The following is an 18055-nucleotide window of genomic DNA, read 5'->3' as shown; positions in this document are numbered from 1 at the left end:
CAAAAACCTCTGGTGCGGGGTGCTGTACCTCGGGGGCGACCGCGTAAAAAATAAATGAGCCTCGATATCGAGGGTGGATTCGGGAATCATCGACGCGGAACGGTCCAACTGCGAAAGTCGATTCGTTGGCTCGATAAAAATAATTGTCTCCACCTATTCCGCGCAGAGAGCGATTCGAAGACCGGTCTGTCTATACGAGACAACTGTTCTTATTTTTAACGAAAGTCTGGCTCGATCGGATTTTTAATATTAGCAAGTTTAAAAGAACTCCCCCCTCGGCTACTGACGGACTAAATTCGCCGGCGCAGTTTCTAAATATTTTAACAACGGCCAGTTCCCGAAAAGTTTCGTGTTAATAAAAACTTCGGGCCGAGAAGCTCCCTCGACGGCGCATCAACCGTGCCCCGTGGGATCGCGTTCTCCACCTAGTTCCTGGCGCGAAATAAGGGACGCCGCGCCGCGAATTATCCTAATAAACTAGACCGCGACTCGGTGATCCACAATTTTCAAATAACAACCCGCCGCGGTGGGAATTCTCCGCTTTTAACCTAAACCTCGATCTTAAGCTTCACAAAACTTGTCTACTAGCGCCACTACAATAGCATATTAAGACTACTAAATACGAGAACTATGCGAAATAGTTTCATCGAACAGTCCATGAAATATTTAGTCTTTTTATTTTCAATATCTCAATGGGATAAACCCTACGATGAAAAAATTAGCTAGACTGCGGATTCATTTACAAATTGAAATCTGCCTTCATTAATTGCAACGATATACACCTACTATCAATTACGAAACGATTATATTTTTTTACGTCTTTAACAACAAGCATGCAAATATTTAATTCGACGAGAGCTTGCTGTTTTCCTTGGACAAAGATTGCTCGAGTTTCTAGGCAGCGAACGTGTTAAGAAAGAACGCAGGGAGTCGAATTAATTGAAAGGGGCGGGCGGTTTGTTGAAAAGAGGGTTGGACAAGGCCAGCCCCATAATTTTCCCGCGAGAAAAGACGCTCGCAGGGTGGTCGTGTGTCCCTTTGTTGCCGCACGGCTACCGGAATTCCGAGTTTACTGGATAGAAAACTAATTTGCTCGCTGACAAAATCGTTTCGTCCAGTGAGCCCGCTTCGACACGCCATCCAGGAGGTTTCGAAATCCGCCAGTCACTTTCCAGTCAAGAAAACACGGGTCCCTGTGTTTTCCCAACCCGGTTCGACGATCTTAATCCTGATTTCTCGACCGCGTTTAACGACGATCTCCCGGCTTCCGAAATTCCGGGAACGCACCTTCAATATCGTACGCGCGTTTGTGACAACGCCTCGACAGTAATTAACGAACGTCATTAGGACGGCCGCATTAGGAGAGAATGCGGCCGATCGAAGATATCGACACGAAATTTGTCCGCTCGGCCATTACCTGCGCCTGGCAATTAATTACGTCACCGGAGCGATTTTTATCGGAGAAGAAAACAGTGGAAATTTTGGTTTTGTAGAATACGAGCATTAAGATGCACTTGAGTGCAAGGGGTTAATATCCTCCTATTTAGAAAAGTCGAAAGCGTGCAGCGATATACAAAGTGCAACGACGTCTTGACTCGTTCGCAGACGTTAGTGAACGCTTTCACGTGGTCAGCCGTTAATCAGTGGTCGTAATGCCGCAGACTAATGGTTCCGCGACTTAAGAAAGGGTGCCTCCGACTCCGAAGATGGCGGCCAAGATAAACCTTTGCCGAGGGTGCAACGTCTGCCGAGGGTAGCCGCTTCCGGCCTGAACGCGGCTTCCTGACCGTGGCTGAACTTACCCTCGGTCCGAACCGGAAGTGTCGGTTACCTCTTCCTAGACAGAGATCCATTCAGGTCGAAATTTATCGCGGAGTCTCGAAGCATCTCGACGATCAACGTCTCCGCTCTGAATCGCTTACAGCAACATCTCGCAGTTTAGTTACATTTTAATAGGTCGATTCGCCGAGCTCTTCGGTCATATGGAAAATTAACGTCGAATCTCGAAGCGGGACCACAGAGGGTTGAATTAATTGGCTCGTCGGGGGTTCGGGGGCTAGTTATGGGAACAGAGGTGCGTAGGGACGACCTGGTCGCGCCGGAAGTCGCTCGAGAGGGCAACAGCTACCGGTCCGCGGGTTTCTCGCGGCTGCGGAGGCAGTTTCGAGGAGTTTATGTTCCTTGACCGGAAGTCGCTCTTGTCGTAGGAAGAACTGCTCGCCGGTTACAGCTCGAATTTGCATTTCTGAGCGCCGCGGCAGACATTGGAGAGCCAGTGTCTTCGCGCAATTTAGCATCGAAGGAAGCTCTGCATCAACGCCGAGGAACGACAGTCTCTATCGTACCGAAATTCGAGGAGAGAAGATAAGATACTAATTTACAGAGCCTAATTCTTGTCGGTAGGTCCGCGCTTCCGGTAGCAAGAAAAACACAACTTTTTCGGAGTTACTCACTGGATTTCACGGAACCTATCTGGACAAACAGATAGCGCCAGCCTCTGGCCCCCCTTTTCTCTTATCTCGCTCGTTCTGTTCGACGAACGTGGTCCCCGATTGTTTGGGCATGATTCGGGCCGATTTACGACACCCGCTCAAAGTACACCGATCTTGTAGACTGCGCGACGACGGAGAAAACGACGGTCAATTGTTCGAAACTGGTACGAGCAAGTGACAAGAGTTGCGTTTACCCTGAGTCAATAAGAGACCGATGAATGAGCCGACTGACTTTGGTCATTGATTGCTCCCGTTGATTCGGCTACGGCGAATTCTTCTCGTGTAAGAGAAACTTTCCCGTCGATCTGAGCAATTCGACAATTGTAATTACGCGGGGATTGTTTGCGATCCGTGAGGCGCGAGAAGGAACTCGTGCGCGATCCGCTCGGATTTCACCGAACGCTCGTGAAAGCGTCGCGGATCGGCAACAAGGGGATCGGTTCATTCGCGAATCTGCCCGGGATGCTCGCGTGAGAGCGTCTCAATCTAATAAATTCACGACGGAATGGCGACGTCCGCGTTCTCACAGGCCACGCGGCGAACAATCGCAGCCAATTCCTCCCGCTTCCGTGTGATCTCCCGACCGCAAATCGGTACACTGGCACACCTCTGTCGTCCCGCATCGGCCGCAGAACTGTTTTTCCCCGTTCACCGGTTCCTCCGTCGATTTTCATTTTTCCATAGACAATCGATATCCCGATACCATTAGCCGCGCTGCAAGAAACTACGATGCGAACCGTGGATTCTGATACACTCGTCGATATTTTCATTGTAGCTTGAATGCGCAAGAATCGTCTTTTTTAAAAGCTGCATCTCATGGATTAGGAATTTAGAGCAAGATTGAGCAAATAATAATTTGACCATTCAATTAAATCAATTTCTGAAATCAAGCATGTTTCATTCTGAATCTGTTAGCTGTTATAGACGAGCGAATAATTTAAACAGACGGTGAAATGAATTTATATTATTTCCTCACGAGTCAGAGATGCGTATAAATATGTACAAGTGAATAATGGATTGGGAAGCTGTTAGGCGATTTCGATGGTTTCCATGGGCAGATGGAGGGCTCCCGTACGCGCTCGGAGGCATGAATGAAATCGCGCGTGCCGCTTCCACGAGCAGCGTGTTCCCCTGTCGGTTGTTTGGTGGGGATAGGGGAACGTGTAGACTTGGCCTAAGCGTGGGTGGCTGAAGAGCCCGGCGATCCGCTGCGATTCACCTCCGGGGCGGACGGAAGCGTCGCGTGCGCGTGTGAACGGGCCAAAAGGGAAAACGCGTGTGCACCGTCGTGGCGGCGTAGGCGGAGTCGATCGTGACGAGACACCGAACCTCGGCACATGCGCCTTATCAACGGTGCCACCCACAACGTGCGTCGCGACGGCCGTCGTCGTTCCCAATTCGCCGACTCTTCCCTTAAAAATTCTTTCTCCCGGGCTCGCGTCTCCCGCGCGTTACCTGAAACACGATCTTTCGAGCGCGATCGACGATCTATAAAACGCGATCGACGATTAGACGGATCGAGACGGCGAGATTGCCTCGAATTTTCCAGAGGTGTCCGAGCTGTTCCAAGAGGAAATCAATCGTGGAAGAGCGATTTCGGTTGTTCGGGTACCCGCAAATTCCGCGAAACCCTACGGGCCATTTACCAGCAAGTTTCGCATAGTTTCACGGAAGTTTCGGCCGCAGTCAGATTTCGCGGCGTGACTTTAAACCGCCGGCTTCCGACGCTGTTCCCGCCGAAGACGATCGACCCCTATCTCCTCAAGAAATACGAATTGCGTGTTATAATTCTGCTGGCTATTATAAATATGTTATCTATCTATCATATTCCTATTATGCTCGCTACACTTTTTCGTATTTTATTTTTCTTTGTATCATACATCAACCCATTTATGTATTTCTCTTCATTTCTCTATTGCCTCTTCTATGTCAAATGACGTTTTTACCCGTATAGATGGATAAATTATTATTATTCTATAATTCACGCAAAGAACATCGCTTCGGTTTCGTTCGGAAAGTGCAACAGTTATGGAAGCTCGCAGCAAATTTTCTTCTTTGTTTCGGAGGCCAGATACCTAAATAGCGCGATTAGGTGCTCGAAATGGCAGTCATTACGGTCGTTTGACCCTCCAATAATTCTCGGCCGCTTAGAGCGACGAAGGGTCCGAGAAATCGTCGGACGTGCGTGCCCAAAGCGGTCTCCGAGCTCTAATGGCAGCGGCGCGGCTACGGTTTTTGTTACGCTGCGATTTCGCGTCGATTTCGCATCGTTCCGAACGATTCTTGTCTAGCCCAGCGCGATTCGGTCCAGTTGTGCGCGGTCGATAAAATCGATCGGGCAGAAAGCCTCCACCGTTCGAGGATCAATAACGATCCGACACCGTCGACGCAGTTAGGGTAATTAAAATGGCCGAGGGAAATCTGCGAGCCGCGAGAGAGTGTGACCATTGTGCATCTAACGTTCCGGCGACATCCAGCGTTCGAACGTTTGCAGAAACTCTATGGTGGACAATTATTATTATTATTATAACTTACAAAGATTTGTTGTAAATCAATATAAGTATCTTTTCGGCGATAATTCGACGATTTTGAAAATAGCAGAAGTTTAATAGAGAAATTGGTAGGAGGCGAAGTATTACTAATCTGGTTTTTCCAGCATCAGCGATGACTCAAGCTACCCTCGGCAGGGTTCACGGGAAAACCATGAGTAATCTCGCCTGATAAACTCGAGTTGGACATACGTAATACGATTCATTGCTAATGAAACAAACGGGGGGTATGAAATGCGCGTGTACCATTATCGAATGTTTCGTGCGACGACTGTTGGAGGCACCCCATGGCAAAAAAAGTCGTGGAAACGGGAAGCAGTCGATGATTAGCAACGCAAAAGAGGTGCGTGTGAATGGCTCGGAACGGGATCAAGACCACCTAAAGTCACGATGGCAACGAGATAAATAATCGCGATGGGTGGGCGCTGCTCGCGCCTTTCCGAAACGGGCACGGGTTACATGCACACCTCATGGGTCTCCGTAGGGAGTCACGGCGCTCCTCTGTAGCCCCCATAAGGTGGTACAGAGCTCCAGCCGTGTGTGAGAATCCATTCCAGTCGATTTCACAGGGGTTGCAGGGGGCCCGGCGCACAGGATTTCGCTTTCTTCCCGTGGCCCTATTTTTCCTTCCTTCTTCTTCCTTTTTTTTCTTGCTCCCTCTCCCTCTCTCTTTCTCTTCGGTTTCACCATGTTTTTTCGAATCTCCGCGTGCACCACCTTAACAGCGAACCTCGGGGCCGATCGGGATCCCCGATAGGAACCCCGCTGGCGAACCTTCAAATAAGTTTCACGCAAACTATGCGACCGCGTCGATTTTCCAGCGACGCCGCCGCCCCGTCGCCTCGTTAACGTCGCCGGACATTATCTCGAGGCACTTTCTTTCATTACCCTAAACGAATACTCAACGATCGAGGCCGTGCAATTATTTCGAACGTTTCGGAGAACCCAAGGGACACGTCAAATTAAGGGGCGAGTTCGATTTGAAACTTTGAGAAAATCGGTGCCGTTTCTTCGTTTCTTACTTTCTACTATACTTTAAGAATTTGTAATTGAATGAAAATTTTAGAATTTTAAGTATTACTGAAGTTATAGGCAGGCGCCGCGTAGGCTCCTTTCTTCGCATAAAACTCAAACCTTGCTTTTCACGAAACACTGTTTTTCGAACTATAGGAATAAAAATCTCGAAAACTAATTCATCAATTTCATTAACTGCTCAATCAATTGAATATTCTTTCCTATACGCAGTGAACCTTTAATATCTCAAGTTTTTTTGATTTTCAAGGATTGCAGAATTGTTATAAATTTTCCGTACTATCATAAATTCACCTCGGTAATTCCAATCAGTTTAAAAATGTATTTGATTTCGTGTTCTCTGATTCACAGTCGGTACATTCAAAATATAACAAAAGAAATTCGAGAGAAAATTGCAATAATTTCCTTGCAACTATCATACCATTTTCATCGTCGCAATCGTCACTGTTCTTAACCATTGCAGTCACGAAGCATGGTCATAGGAAATCCCAGCAAAAATTTCTTTCCTTCCAGGACATAAATAATTCCCTAGCAACCGCATCATGCTGGATCAGCGTGGTCTGAAAAACACGAATAAAAAAACTACAAAAATTGGAGCAGATGCGCGAATGTGACATTCTTCAGCGTCTCGGTCGGTTCAACCAAGAGACGGATCGATGACAGCGAAAATTATTGGCGAAATTCGCGGTGAAAAATAAGCGGTGTCTCATTGATTATGTTCGGAGCGGGTGGGCTTCCGGTAGCCGGAACGGTAACCGCGGCGCGGCCCCGGTCGCTCACCTTCTCCGACGAAAGGGCACACATAGGTGGATTAGGTGGATGAAAGGTTAAATAGGTGCCAGTGGGTAGCCGGAAGGTGGGTGTACTCGTTAGTGTGTGATCCCGCCTACCGTCCAATGCGGTGGCTGGTTTCCCAGGGGACTCCCTAGCCTCTCTGTGCCGGCTTTTGTGGTCCCTTCTCCTTCCACGTACGGTACGCGGCACTCTTTTGCTGTCAGGAGGAGGACTTGGTGTGTCGGTTTGCATCGTGCGCGATAATAGTCACTGTGGGTTCCCGGTTAGTGCGCGTTTCACAGTGTTACCAGCTGGCTGCCCTCTCGGTCGGTCTCGGCTTTGCGAGCGAGCTAACGCGCGCGTCAACGTCAGTCCTTGCGATCGAACGATCGAGACCGGATCGATCGTCCTCCCGGAGGATCCTGCCAACCGAGTCCGCCGCCTCCTGTCAGCCTCTCGGCGCCGATCTTTCGAATCGCGGACGTATCTCGGTGGTTCGCAGACCGATCTCTCGCTGCGTCGAATTTCTCGCGTTTCTCGGGATCGGAGAAATTTTCGATCGTGGCATGACACCGACACCCTCCGCATCTGTGAGCTCTGTGACCGATACCGAACTCGAACAGTGAATCGTTTCGCGGGAGGATCCGAGAGGGTGATGGTGGATCGCGGAAATTGGAGCTCGAGGGCCGCTTGATCCGAAATCTCAAAATGCTGTTCAAGGGAAACAGCTCCAGGCTGGAGCTGCTGATCGGCAAAATCCAGGCTCACAAGGAACCCTCGCAGGACGAACAGAAGTCGAAAGGTACTGTTTTAATCGTGTCGCGTTCCCTACTTTTAATTGATTGTCCGCTCGGGGGAATCCTGTTTGACGCGTCGCGCACGCTGCTTCTCCAATCTCAATCTGATTTAATAATTGCCGGTTAACTCGTTCGTTGCTAAGAGCAATTTGCGGCGATCGCCGCAGTTGTCCGCGGGGGAATTTTCCAATGGAATCGAGACGTTCTGCATTCTTGGTCCGATCGATTACGCAAAAGTCGGGCTGTCGTAAATGGGCATCGAATTATTATTTTGAAAATTTGTCCAGAGTTAAGGCGATCTATGGACAATTCTGCTTTTTAAAATTCTATCAGATGATTCATTGAAAAAGCTGTCTACTTCGCCTGCAACTTTATTCTCGTATTTCTGTGCGGAGAATTCAACCCTCTTACCATTCATAAATGAATCAACCTCGTTTCTTTATTCTTTCGCTTTATATGTCGCACGTAATAATATCTGACAATACCGTAATTCGAAAACGGATTTCCCCGGTTCATGAATAAATGAGTCCACGTGGATAATATTAGGATCATTCGGGAACGCTCTAGCCAGGGGGTTGAAGCGATCGAAATTCTGGCGTCATCTAAACGTTCTGATTATTCCATTCTTGAACGAACCATCGACGCGACCGTTCGATAATTCACGTACAATTTCAATCGCGTCGGGGTCCGCTCGTGAGACCAAAGGGGGACGGAAGGGGCGCGGATGGTCAAGGAAGTTACCCAGCCGGGTGTGTCGCCAATGACCGTTTGCAAATCCGCGCAAACCACTGGCGACTGACGCGGAGTTCGCGTCCCGTACATAAGTCACAATTAACGAAGGCGTTAAGTCGGCCCCCTATTAATAAGCGACGTCGAAGCATCCTATAAATAGCGACGGGCACGAGGTGACAACATTACGCAGCCACACGCGACGAGAACAGCGGAGAGAAAGAAAGAGAGACGGTTAAAAAGAGAAGGAAAGAGAAGAGAGAGAGAGAGAGAGGGACTGTATACGGGCGCGAACACGTACCAAAGACAAAAACACAATGCAACACGGCTGGCATCGGCAGGTCGCGCAGAAAAGAGCTGCCAGTGTTAAGTGCGACTATTTTCGCGCCGATGACACATCGCCGCTGATTGGACGGAATCGAGACTCTAAATAAAACACCCTCGAATCCCCCTGCGAGCCTTTGCGTCCTTGTCTTCCGATCTTTAAGCATCGGGCGCCCTTTTGCTCCAGGAGCCCGCGGAATCGGCCGGACATCTCGTTCGAACGGAGCATTTTACTCTAAAAAGATGTTAAAGAAAAGTTGGGGGGGCCTTGAAGATTGTCATCCTTCGCGATAGCACCCACTATTCTTCTTTAAAAAATCTGAAAAATCAAGTAATCCCCGTATCTCTTAAAACATGGGTTCATGCTAACACGGTTTCAGAATTAGATAAATGAATTATATAAACTGAGAAAATCAGAAAACCATTTCGGTCATGGAATATTAAGTACGCTTTAAAACATCGTGTTCTTATTCGATACACATCGTTATATAATTCCTTCGATAAAAATTACTTTAACGAATATATTTCTCCTGATTATAACAGCATGTTTCTCTATTTTTGAGAAGCTAATTCCCGCTTTCGCACCAGTTCCTCGTTATAACACGGATTCGCGTAATAGGTCATGTTTTAGGATCTAATCCCCATATAACGTGATTATTATCTGCACAGTGTTTTGGGGGATGAAATAACCAAGAGAGTTTGAAAGCTATCAGTCGCAGAACGCGATCGATACAAGATCATGTTCCATTCATGGTCGAACATGGTAAGTAAGGGTACACGATTTGAAGCGAGGAGTGTTTCGGATGCCTGTCCCGGTGATCAGAGGAGTTCCCCATGAACGGGACGTCGGCGTCGGCGTCGTTCCTCGTCCGATTTCTCTTGGCAGTCCCGCAGTCGAATTCCCGACGACAGCGGATCAGCTGGGTGCCGTTCGGCAGCTCGGTTTCTATTTATTGCGTGCTCACCCGATCCGCCTTGTCTCTCTTTCTGCAAGAAGAGGCGCGCGTGAGTCACGCGGGATGCCAATTGGGCGAGTGCCCCGATACGTTCACGAGATCTTTGTTGCACAATCGGAGGAACACCTGATCGACAGAGGCATCATCGTGGGGTTACTTGCGGTGGAACGCGTCTAGGAAATCCCATCTCAGGAACAACCACCCCCGATGAGGTGTCCAACGAACCCTAATTGAAAGTTTTTTTCATTGCAACGCCACCTTCCTTTTTCTCTTGACTTTCTTTTCATATGCTTGATGTTTATTATTTATTAATACCATTTACTGTATACAGGTGACGAAACCTATTTACTCTTAGTTCTACGTCTAATGACCATACCGCGAATTTTTACGAATTTATGATATTTGCAGATATTAAAAATGCAAGAAAATAATCCTTCCATCAAATAAATGTTATTATTATTATTCAATTAAAATAACCCGGTTAGTCTCGCCGAGAAAGTTGACGTAGTGGATGAAGACAATCTGTCGATGCGAGAATCGCCCAGGGTTTCGTTGAACAACAGCGGCGGTCTCGTGTCGCCTCGGCTATTAAACGGATAATTCGAACGAAAATGTTATTAGCGATTAGTGCAACTACCGTGAGGCTCACGGATTACTCGCACGCGATGCCGCACGCGCTAAGAGCTGTCCGCGGCGAAGGGAAAACGCGGCGTGGGCGTAGGATGCGACCCATTTAACCGTGATCCACGTGATCCGATCTCGTTGGGTGTCTCCTTGCCTCGTGGTTGGAGCCGGGCGGAGGAGACGGGATTCCGCAAAATCTCTTAAATCCAGTGGTGGGTGTCGGATCCAGAGCGTGGACCGGGGCAAATGAGGAAACGGCCAACTAGCCGAGTCATTTCCACCGTTTACCAGGGCCACTTTGCTCTATCCGAGCCGGTGGGAGTCTTCATTCCTGGCAATTATTAATTATTCGACTCGCCTCGTCCGGATGTCTCCTTCGACCCCGGTTTCTTCTATTACGCGTTTCTTTCCATGGCCAGGCTGCTCTCTTTCCAAGATCCACCTGGTCCGCGTCTCCGACGATCGTGGAAGCAGCATCGCTGACCACTAACGTCTTCACTAGAGTCGTCGTGCCGATTACTGTAGGGTGGCCAATTGTTCTTTCAATGCTCTCGAGCGTAATTAATTCTATATTTATCAAAGTGGACGTATTAAAATTTGTCAGCCAAAAATAGAAGGAATTTTAAGGCGTTAATGAATGGAAGAGAATCAATCCTACGACTAATGTTTATTATTTTATAATAATGAAGATATATTTGAATTTCTTGAACTTTGTGCGTTCGAGCAAAGAAATTCATCTAAGAATTTCTCACAGAAACAGTTTTATAACGTCAGGAATTGTAACAGGAAAGATGAGAAACCAGCCACTGAGGTATAAATGAATCCAATCTTATTTAATGTTCGGCCGCAACCCTATTCCCCAGGATTTATTGTTACCGAAGATACCATTACGTCGAATTACGTCTACTTTGGTTGCAAAAACAGTTGCCTAAGAATCGAGCGATATTATCCTGTTAGGCGATCGGAGAGTCAGAACCGCATCCCGTGGATCGCCTAAGGGGAAGTAGAAGCAGAGCAGCCGATCGTGTCTCGCGACTATTCTCCAGCGGATAGAAGACAAGATTAGCATCCCGTCTGTCCCTGGCGCTGGAAGTCGGTTGGCATCCTAGCGGATAGAAGAAGTTGGCATTCCGCGTTCCGCGGGGCAAAAATTGCGAGGCGCGTTAACACGATCCACGAGATAAAAGGGTAGCAGAACTCGATCCGAGAGAATGCCCCGCGAGAGAAACGCGCGTCCGTCTCTCTATCCTTGGGGACCAGTCCTCGAGGATCTCGCGGCGGTTTCTTGACGAGCCGCGGGTTAATGGTACCAGTTCCACCGTATACACTCGTTACGAAAACAATCCGAAGGGACGTATAACGGGCGAGGCTGAGGCTGAGGTCAGCCGGACTCGTAACGTTCCTACATCGGGGTTCGTAAGGTCACGCTTATGGAAGAACTGGTCCCTCTTACGACATTTAGAAACCTGTTTCGAAAAAAGATCGCCGGCCCGGACCGACAACAGATAGAGCGTGCCTAACCGCCTCGCCATCGACACTCCTTCGGCATCGATCAGACGGACCCTCGCAACCGTCACCGAAGGTCCATCGGTTCTCCTTCTCGCAGCTGTATGTCTTCATCGAGTCGAATCCAAAGAGAATAACTTCTAAGCAAACTTTATATATTTTTTCTAAATGGAATAAAAATTTGGGTCCCCTGTTGTTAAAATCTAGGAATAAACGTAGATGAGATCATAAAAAGAAAAATTCTACCACTCTTCCAGGAAAATTGTTAAGAATGAAGCTGTGCTAATCAATGTAATTGTTAAAGAAATCATGTACGTTTGTAAGAGTTTTTTCTTCCATTGCAGAAGCACTCGGGACCGGAAGTTCGTCCTGGCACAGCGAGGATGGCGGGCCAAACTCGCGACGAGGAGGAGAAACGCCTTCGTCTTGCGCGACGCCAACTTCCGCTAGCTTCCCGTCGGAACCCGAAGTCGACGCTGACGTCGGTGTCAACGCCGACGGCAACAACGCTACTGCCCCTTATCCATGTCAATTCTGCGACCGCACCTTTCCGAGGCTCAGCTACCTGAAGAAGCACGAACAGGTAAATCGAACGCTTAACCCATCATCCTCTGTCCGACGATCCCCTAAACAAGCCAAGTACCTGATTATGCTTAAATAATATCTCCTGAAATGGCCTTATAATAGGGTCGCCACAAAACAAGACAATAAGTCATTTACTGAAATATTGTCTCGTTCTTGAAGAAACATGATCTTGCCTCACGTATATCTTTATGCACTCGTTTAATTATTGAAAGAGAAATTGCTGAACTTGTTTTATAATTTTCTTGATATTTTATATATTAGTAATAGGTGATAATATTTTTTCTTCAATTACCATTTTCCCAGGAATAAAACTGATAACTTTGGATTGGAAATTACTCATTAATTTTATTTTGTCAAATAACATTGTGTTCTTAGAGTGGATAATAATTTTTTAAAATTTGAATAACTCGAATTTATTAAGATGAGTACAGTATTGTGCTTAATAGCTGTTTAATCGTATTGTAAATTCTTAAGAAAATAGGAACGAGATACTTACAATGCTCCTGCTTTAGAGAGTCTCGATCTCGTATAAAAAATATTTGTAATTCTTGTCCTGTTTTTTGAGACAATACGATAGAGATGATACTCGAGCGGCCGATTACAATCGATCGAAATCGTTCCGCGAACACGTCGGCGATCTCGGTAACAAAGCCGGGACGCAGGATCCAGGTAGGAACTGGTATTCCGTATCCACCTAGGAAGATCAGAAGTGCCCGGAGGCGTGGCGGACGCGTGGCCGCTTCGGATTTTTCTGTTTTGCATGTCGGTGGCATTAGAATCAGTGCTCTTCCGCGTCGGGACCGGGTCATCTTCGGGTCAGAATCTGTACCGTGTCCCATAACAGGTTGTACCGGTCAGGTAGATCGTCCAGGTGGTTCTCCAGGTTCGGGTTCCCCAGGACTTTTCAGCCTCGATGAAAGCCGCTTCCACGCACGCGAGCTGAATCGTGGTGATCGCTCGGATACCGCTTCGATAGCAGAGATTACGTTTCCCCCTCCCCCCCCCCCCCTTGGCTCTCTCGAGATACATCTTGTTCTCCGTCGAAAAGGAAAAACATTCGGATCACGCTGTCTAATCGGTCGCAGTCTCGCCGCGTTGAATCTCCGTCGCGCTTCTTGCCTCCTCAGAGACAGTTTTACGATCGATGTCAATCGCGAAGCTTTCTTCGACGCTTTCACTCCAAGAGAGTCTCTCGTCGAGAGGCTTCCGGAGCCGGACGACAGCGAAGTTCGTCTTCCAGGACGGACGACGGGCGATCGCTTCGCCCTTCCGTCCGGATTGTCTCTTCAAAGGAGCCGACAAAACGGCTCTCGAAAGTCGTACGTGCCAAGCTTACCCCGCCGGAGTTACGAACACCGACTCGAAAAGAGAGCATCGTGCTTCGAGAGAGAGAGAGAGACAGAGAGAAAAGGATGGAGGGACGGAGAGCCAGAGAATAAAGAGGAAAAAGCAACCGGACAAAGAGAATGACCCGACCCGTTCGCCATCATATCGGTCACAGTGATCTACCTGGGTGACAACCAGGGGAACTTCTCCGACGAGAAGTTTCTTACTTGTCGAAGCCCCTCTCCCTCCCTCCCTCTTCTTCTTCTCCAAGATGCATCCGAGTGCATCGCCGGATCGTTTTCGGTCTCGTTTTTCATCGAGTCACCTCGCTACTAATCTCTCTTTGTAATTTAATTTTATAAAGTTGCTTATCGCTGGACTCCAGATTTATTGCACTTATGACAAGAGTAAATAGGTCAAATATAAAAATTTATGATCGTTATTAGAAGAGTTTGAGGACATTGCCACTTTATCTACAACTTATCATAACTATTAAAGGAAAAGAGACATTTTTGATTTTCTTACAATTAAAATGAAATATGACTTGAATAAAATGGGACAAAGTTTTCCTTCTGTTCGATATTGTTTACAAAGGAGAGTGCGATACCAGTTTCTACGAATTTGTCTAGAGATCTGCTTCCGCGGTTATCGATGTCCACGTCCAATCGATAGATAGATCATAGGTACGTTAACGTTGCAGAGCCATGGCGATCAAATGCCGTATCGGTGCAGCTGGTGCGCCAGACTATTCAAACACAAACGCAGCAGAGATCGGCACGTGAAGCTGCACACCGGAGATCGAAGATATCGATGCACGCACTGCGAGGCAGCTTTCTCCAGGAGGTAAGAGAACTCGTACCTTTAACTTAGGACACTGTCCGCGCAACGACAGCGAATAGTGAACCATTGCGATCATCGTACCGTAACTGAACCCTCGAAACGCGTACTTGTTCACCGTATAACAATATCAAGGCAGGCGAGAGGTCTCCTTTAGACGATACGATCATCGGACTGCTTATCAAAGTTGCAACTTCTGATTTAGATAAAACCAATTCTAATAATTCGGTATTATTATTATTATTTATCAACCGGTTCCCTTTAACCTTTTGTCATCAATTTATTTTTACGATTACAACGATTAAATCACAATAATTCCGTCAAGTAGCTCAGCGTTTCCGAGGATTCAAGTTTTAATAAATCGCGGTAGAAAAAATTGATCTTTTCACCCCCGAGTGTAGAAGACTTCTGCAAAGGTGCTAGGCTTTTTGAACTGTGCCGACCGCATTGATAATAATTTGTCTTGATAAGTCGCAAAGCACGGATTCCCGGGAAAATGATCTCGAGATCGAGATCGCGGAAACGGAGAAACGGGGATTAAGCCACGAAAAATCAATCATCCCCCCGTTGGGCCGTGGAAGTTGTGAAAGCGAGGGGCCCGGAGACAGTCGGGAAAAGTGGGGGCTAAACACAGAGGTCCCCGATATTCCGGGGGACCGATCCACCGGGTGACAAATGAGTAATGATCGCGCGACGACCGCGGCCCCGGCTCGCATTAGTCAAGCTTTACTCTCTCACGTGGCTCTCTTCTCTCGCCCTCTCCCGGTTTTCTTCTCGACGGCCCCCTTTTCCCCGTCTTTATTTCTCTCTCCCTTCGACCTGTCTCCGTTTCTCTCTCTCTCCCTCTCCTCCTATCTCTCTCTTTCTCTCCTCGCCGAAGCATTCACTCGGTCTTCTCGCGTATTGAAATGCTAAGCTGGAGAACGCGAGGGTGGCGAACCTAACCGGCGCTCACCTTTTTCGTGTTCGAGTGTCCGTCCTCCCTATACGCGCAACCGGCCGTCCTGAATGCTACGTGCACGCGAGAAGAAGGGGCCCCCGGCTTGTCCAGGTGAGCGGCGGACAGGTAGGCGCATAGGTGTTACGGGACAACAGGTAGAACATTAGTCAAGTGCCTCGTTCCCGCTCGTCCGACCGGCCTTACACTCTTAAACCGCGCTCACGACTTCTCCGGCCATCGGGAATGAGCACCCTCTTACCAAACAATCCTTAACGGGGTGGGGGGACCACTCTAAGACATCTTAAAGTAGGTATAATTTGGGACCTTTTCTTTGATAGGCCATTTCTAAATAAAAGATCTAGTCTCGCTAAGAAAATATAAATGTAAGTTCCAGCTTTGTTCCTCCATTTTTAAAAGCAAATTCGTACAAAATGACAAAGTTGCTCAAAATATTCACTCATAGAGTATTAAAAAAATCTTGTTGATTCATAGATTAGAAAATGTTATCTGAAAAGTAGCATACGGGTTTTTGAAAATTTTAATAATCATAGAAACGACTGTTGCTATTTGTATCTTAATAGGATGACATTAAATGCTTATAAAAAATTAAACAATTGACATATCGAGCAAATTGTACATTTCATTGTGGAATATTCTATGCAGAATATCTGCATGAATTTTTTAGTGAATCGTATGCATAGTTAATCTAACAGTCGAGAAAATGCAGACTGAAAATACGCGAATAATTCTACAGATAATAAAATAACGCTACGGATGGCCCAGATGCTAAAAATTGCTAACTATTCAAATCACTAACGTGTTAAGATCTTTGCCACACAGTTACTGAAACCGCGAAAAATACTAAAAGGAAGTCCTGATTTATGGATGCCAATGTTCTTCCGATTATAGAGATCTTGGAAAGATCAGACATTTGCCGGGAGAATTTTTAGCGTGCAGAAACTCCTTTCGTCTCGTCCACATTTGCTGCATCGGAATTCATTTTTAATGTTCGCGTTTCGCTATTTTTATGTTGGCAAATAAAACGAAGCTTTGAACCGTTGGTTAATGAAATCGGTTACTGGATCAGAGATGGATCGGAGGACCCGAGGTAGCTAACTCAATGCGAAGTCGAAGTCCTAACAGAGACCTTCTCCTGTCAGCCATTATTACAATCGCGCCGGCTGATCTTTACGCCACATCTCTATTCGTTCTCGGGGCTTGACGGTCGGCTTGGGTGACCCAACAAAAGGGTGAAAACCCCCGTGGTTCTCACATAGATCCCGCAGCCACGGGGGACCGCGGTGCGCGACGTAGATCGCCGACGATCGATCCGCCGCGTTCGTATCATCTGCCACGCGAGCACAAAACGACGAAATGCTTTCCCTCCGGATAACAGAGAGACAAGGGGCTTAAACGTTTGCTCGAAAACTCATCGGTCAACGAAATTCATTTACGATCGACGTTTAAAGAGACGAGCCGTGGATCGACGAGTGCTGTAATCTGTCAGGGACCCGTTAAAAACCGGCGCAGCGGGGTGGCAATCCTCGCGAGATCGGTCGAAACAGTCGCCGCCCCGTGGGACTTCTATTATTTTCGCAAACGAGGGGCGTAAATAAAATTTCTGCGACCCTGGACGGCCGTGAGCCGGCGGAACTCGTGGGAGAGATCCGGAAAGCTCTCGCTGGGCGGAGCTCTCTTCTGCTCCATTTATTTCTATTTCCTTTCTTCCTGGCCCCTAACTGCGCCTCCACCCCTGCCGGGGGGATAATGACTGGTCATTTTTTTCATTTACTAAACACTCCACCGTGATTACAGTGACCGCTGACGGATTTACCGAGGAATCGTCCCTTCGAACCACTCCCCGTTCGTTAAATTCCCCGGTATAACCCCGTTCTCGAAATAACCGAACGCAGTTTCAGCCTTCCGTTCTCGGTGTTCGTCGATCGGGGCCGCTGAAAATGTCTTCGTTCGTTGAAAAGGTAGGAACGGTCCGGGGAGGAACGCGTTGGAGATCCGACGGTCAGTTTCCCCTTTTCCTCAGTCGGATAGACAACGCATGGGAGGCGATACAGGCGATAATAGGACGTGGCCGGCTGGCCGACCGATAATCCTGGCTTATGAATTATTCAGGCGTAAAGTGCAAGAGCAAATTTGCCGTCTGTCTTCGTTTCTGGAAATCGAGACACTGACCGGTCCGCGGCGTCCCGTGTGTTCGCTCGCCCGTGTGTCTGACCTCGCCTTATAACGGATTTAGTTTTCCGCCGAGGGGATGAATTATTCATCCGGCCGTGGGTACTGCCGCGTGAAAATTGTTGACCCATCGCGTTCGTATCGCCTCGCCTCGACACCCTTTATTTTCGGCCGGCGGATGCCTGACAGATTTCCGAAATTTCAACGTCCGCTTTCGTCGCGGCTCTTATCGCCGGCCGACGCTGATCCGCGGAGAGTTTAGCTGCCGAGGTAACCGTTGTCGCGTCCAATATCCGCTAATTTTAAACCGTGCTGGATATCCTGATTCCGCCGTGCTCGTTTCGGTCGCTGTATATAGTCTGTTTCTGTAGGACACACACGGCTCTCCGACGTT

At 47.8% G+C, this 18055-nt stretch overlaps 1 protein-coding gene across 2 annotated transcripts in view; it reads left to right on the top strand.

Annotated features, from left to right (window-relative positions):
- The window catches only part of L (zinc finger protein Lobe), a 201604-nt gene that overhangs the window by 60755 nt on the left and 122794 nt on the right, over positions 1-18055 (top strand). The window contains exons 1-3 of one of the 2 annotated variants that reach the window (XM_078178673.1): positions 7498-7649; positions 12128-12366; positions 14395-14537. In XM_078178673.1, coding sequence (XP_078034799.1) covers positions 7556-7649; positions 12128-12366; positions 14395-14537 — 476 coding nt within the window. In that variant the 5' untranslated portion in view covers positions 7498-7555. Of the gene's footprint in view, positions 1-7497; positions 7650-12127; positions 12367-14394; positions 14538-18055 lie in introns of those variants that run through there. The other variant, XM_078178674.1, reaches the window with a different exon arrangement.

The sequence above is a fragment of the Augochlora pura genome, chromosome 4, assembly GCF_028453695.1.
Source record: "Augochlora pura isolate Apur16 chromosome 4, APUR_v2.2.1, whole genome shotgun sequence".
Classification (NCBI taxonomy): Eukaryota; Metazoa; Arthropoda; class Insecta; order Hymenoptera; family Halictidae; genus Augochlora; species Augochlora pura.
The sequence above is the reverse complement of the archived record's forward strand: the minus strand, read 5'-3'. Positions and strand labels throughout refer to the sequence as shown.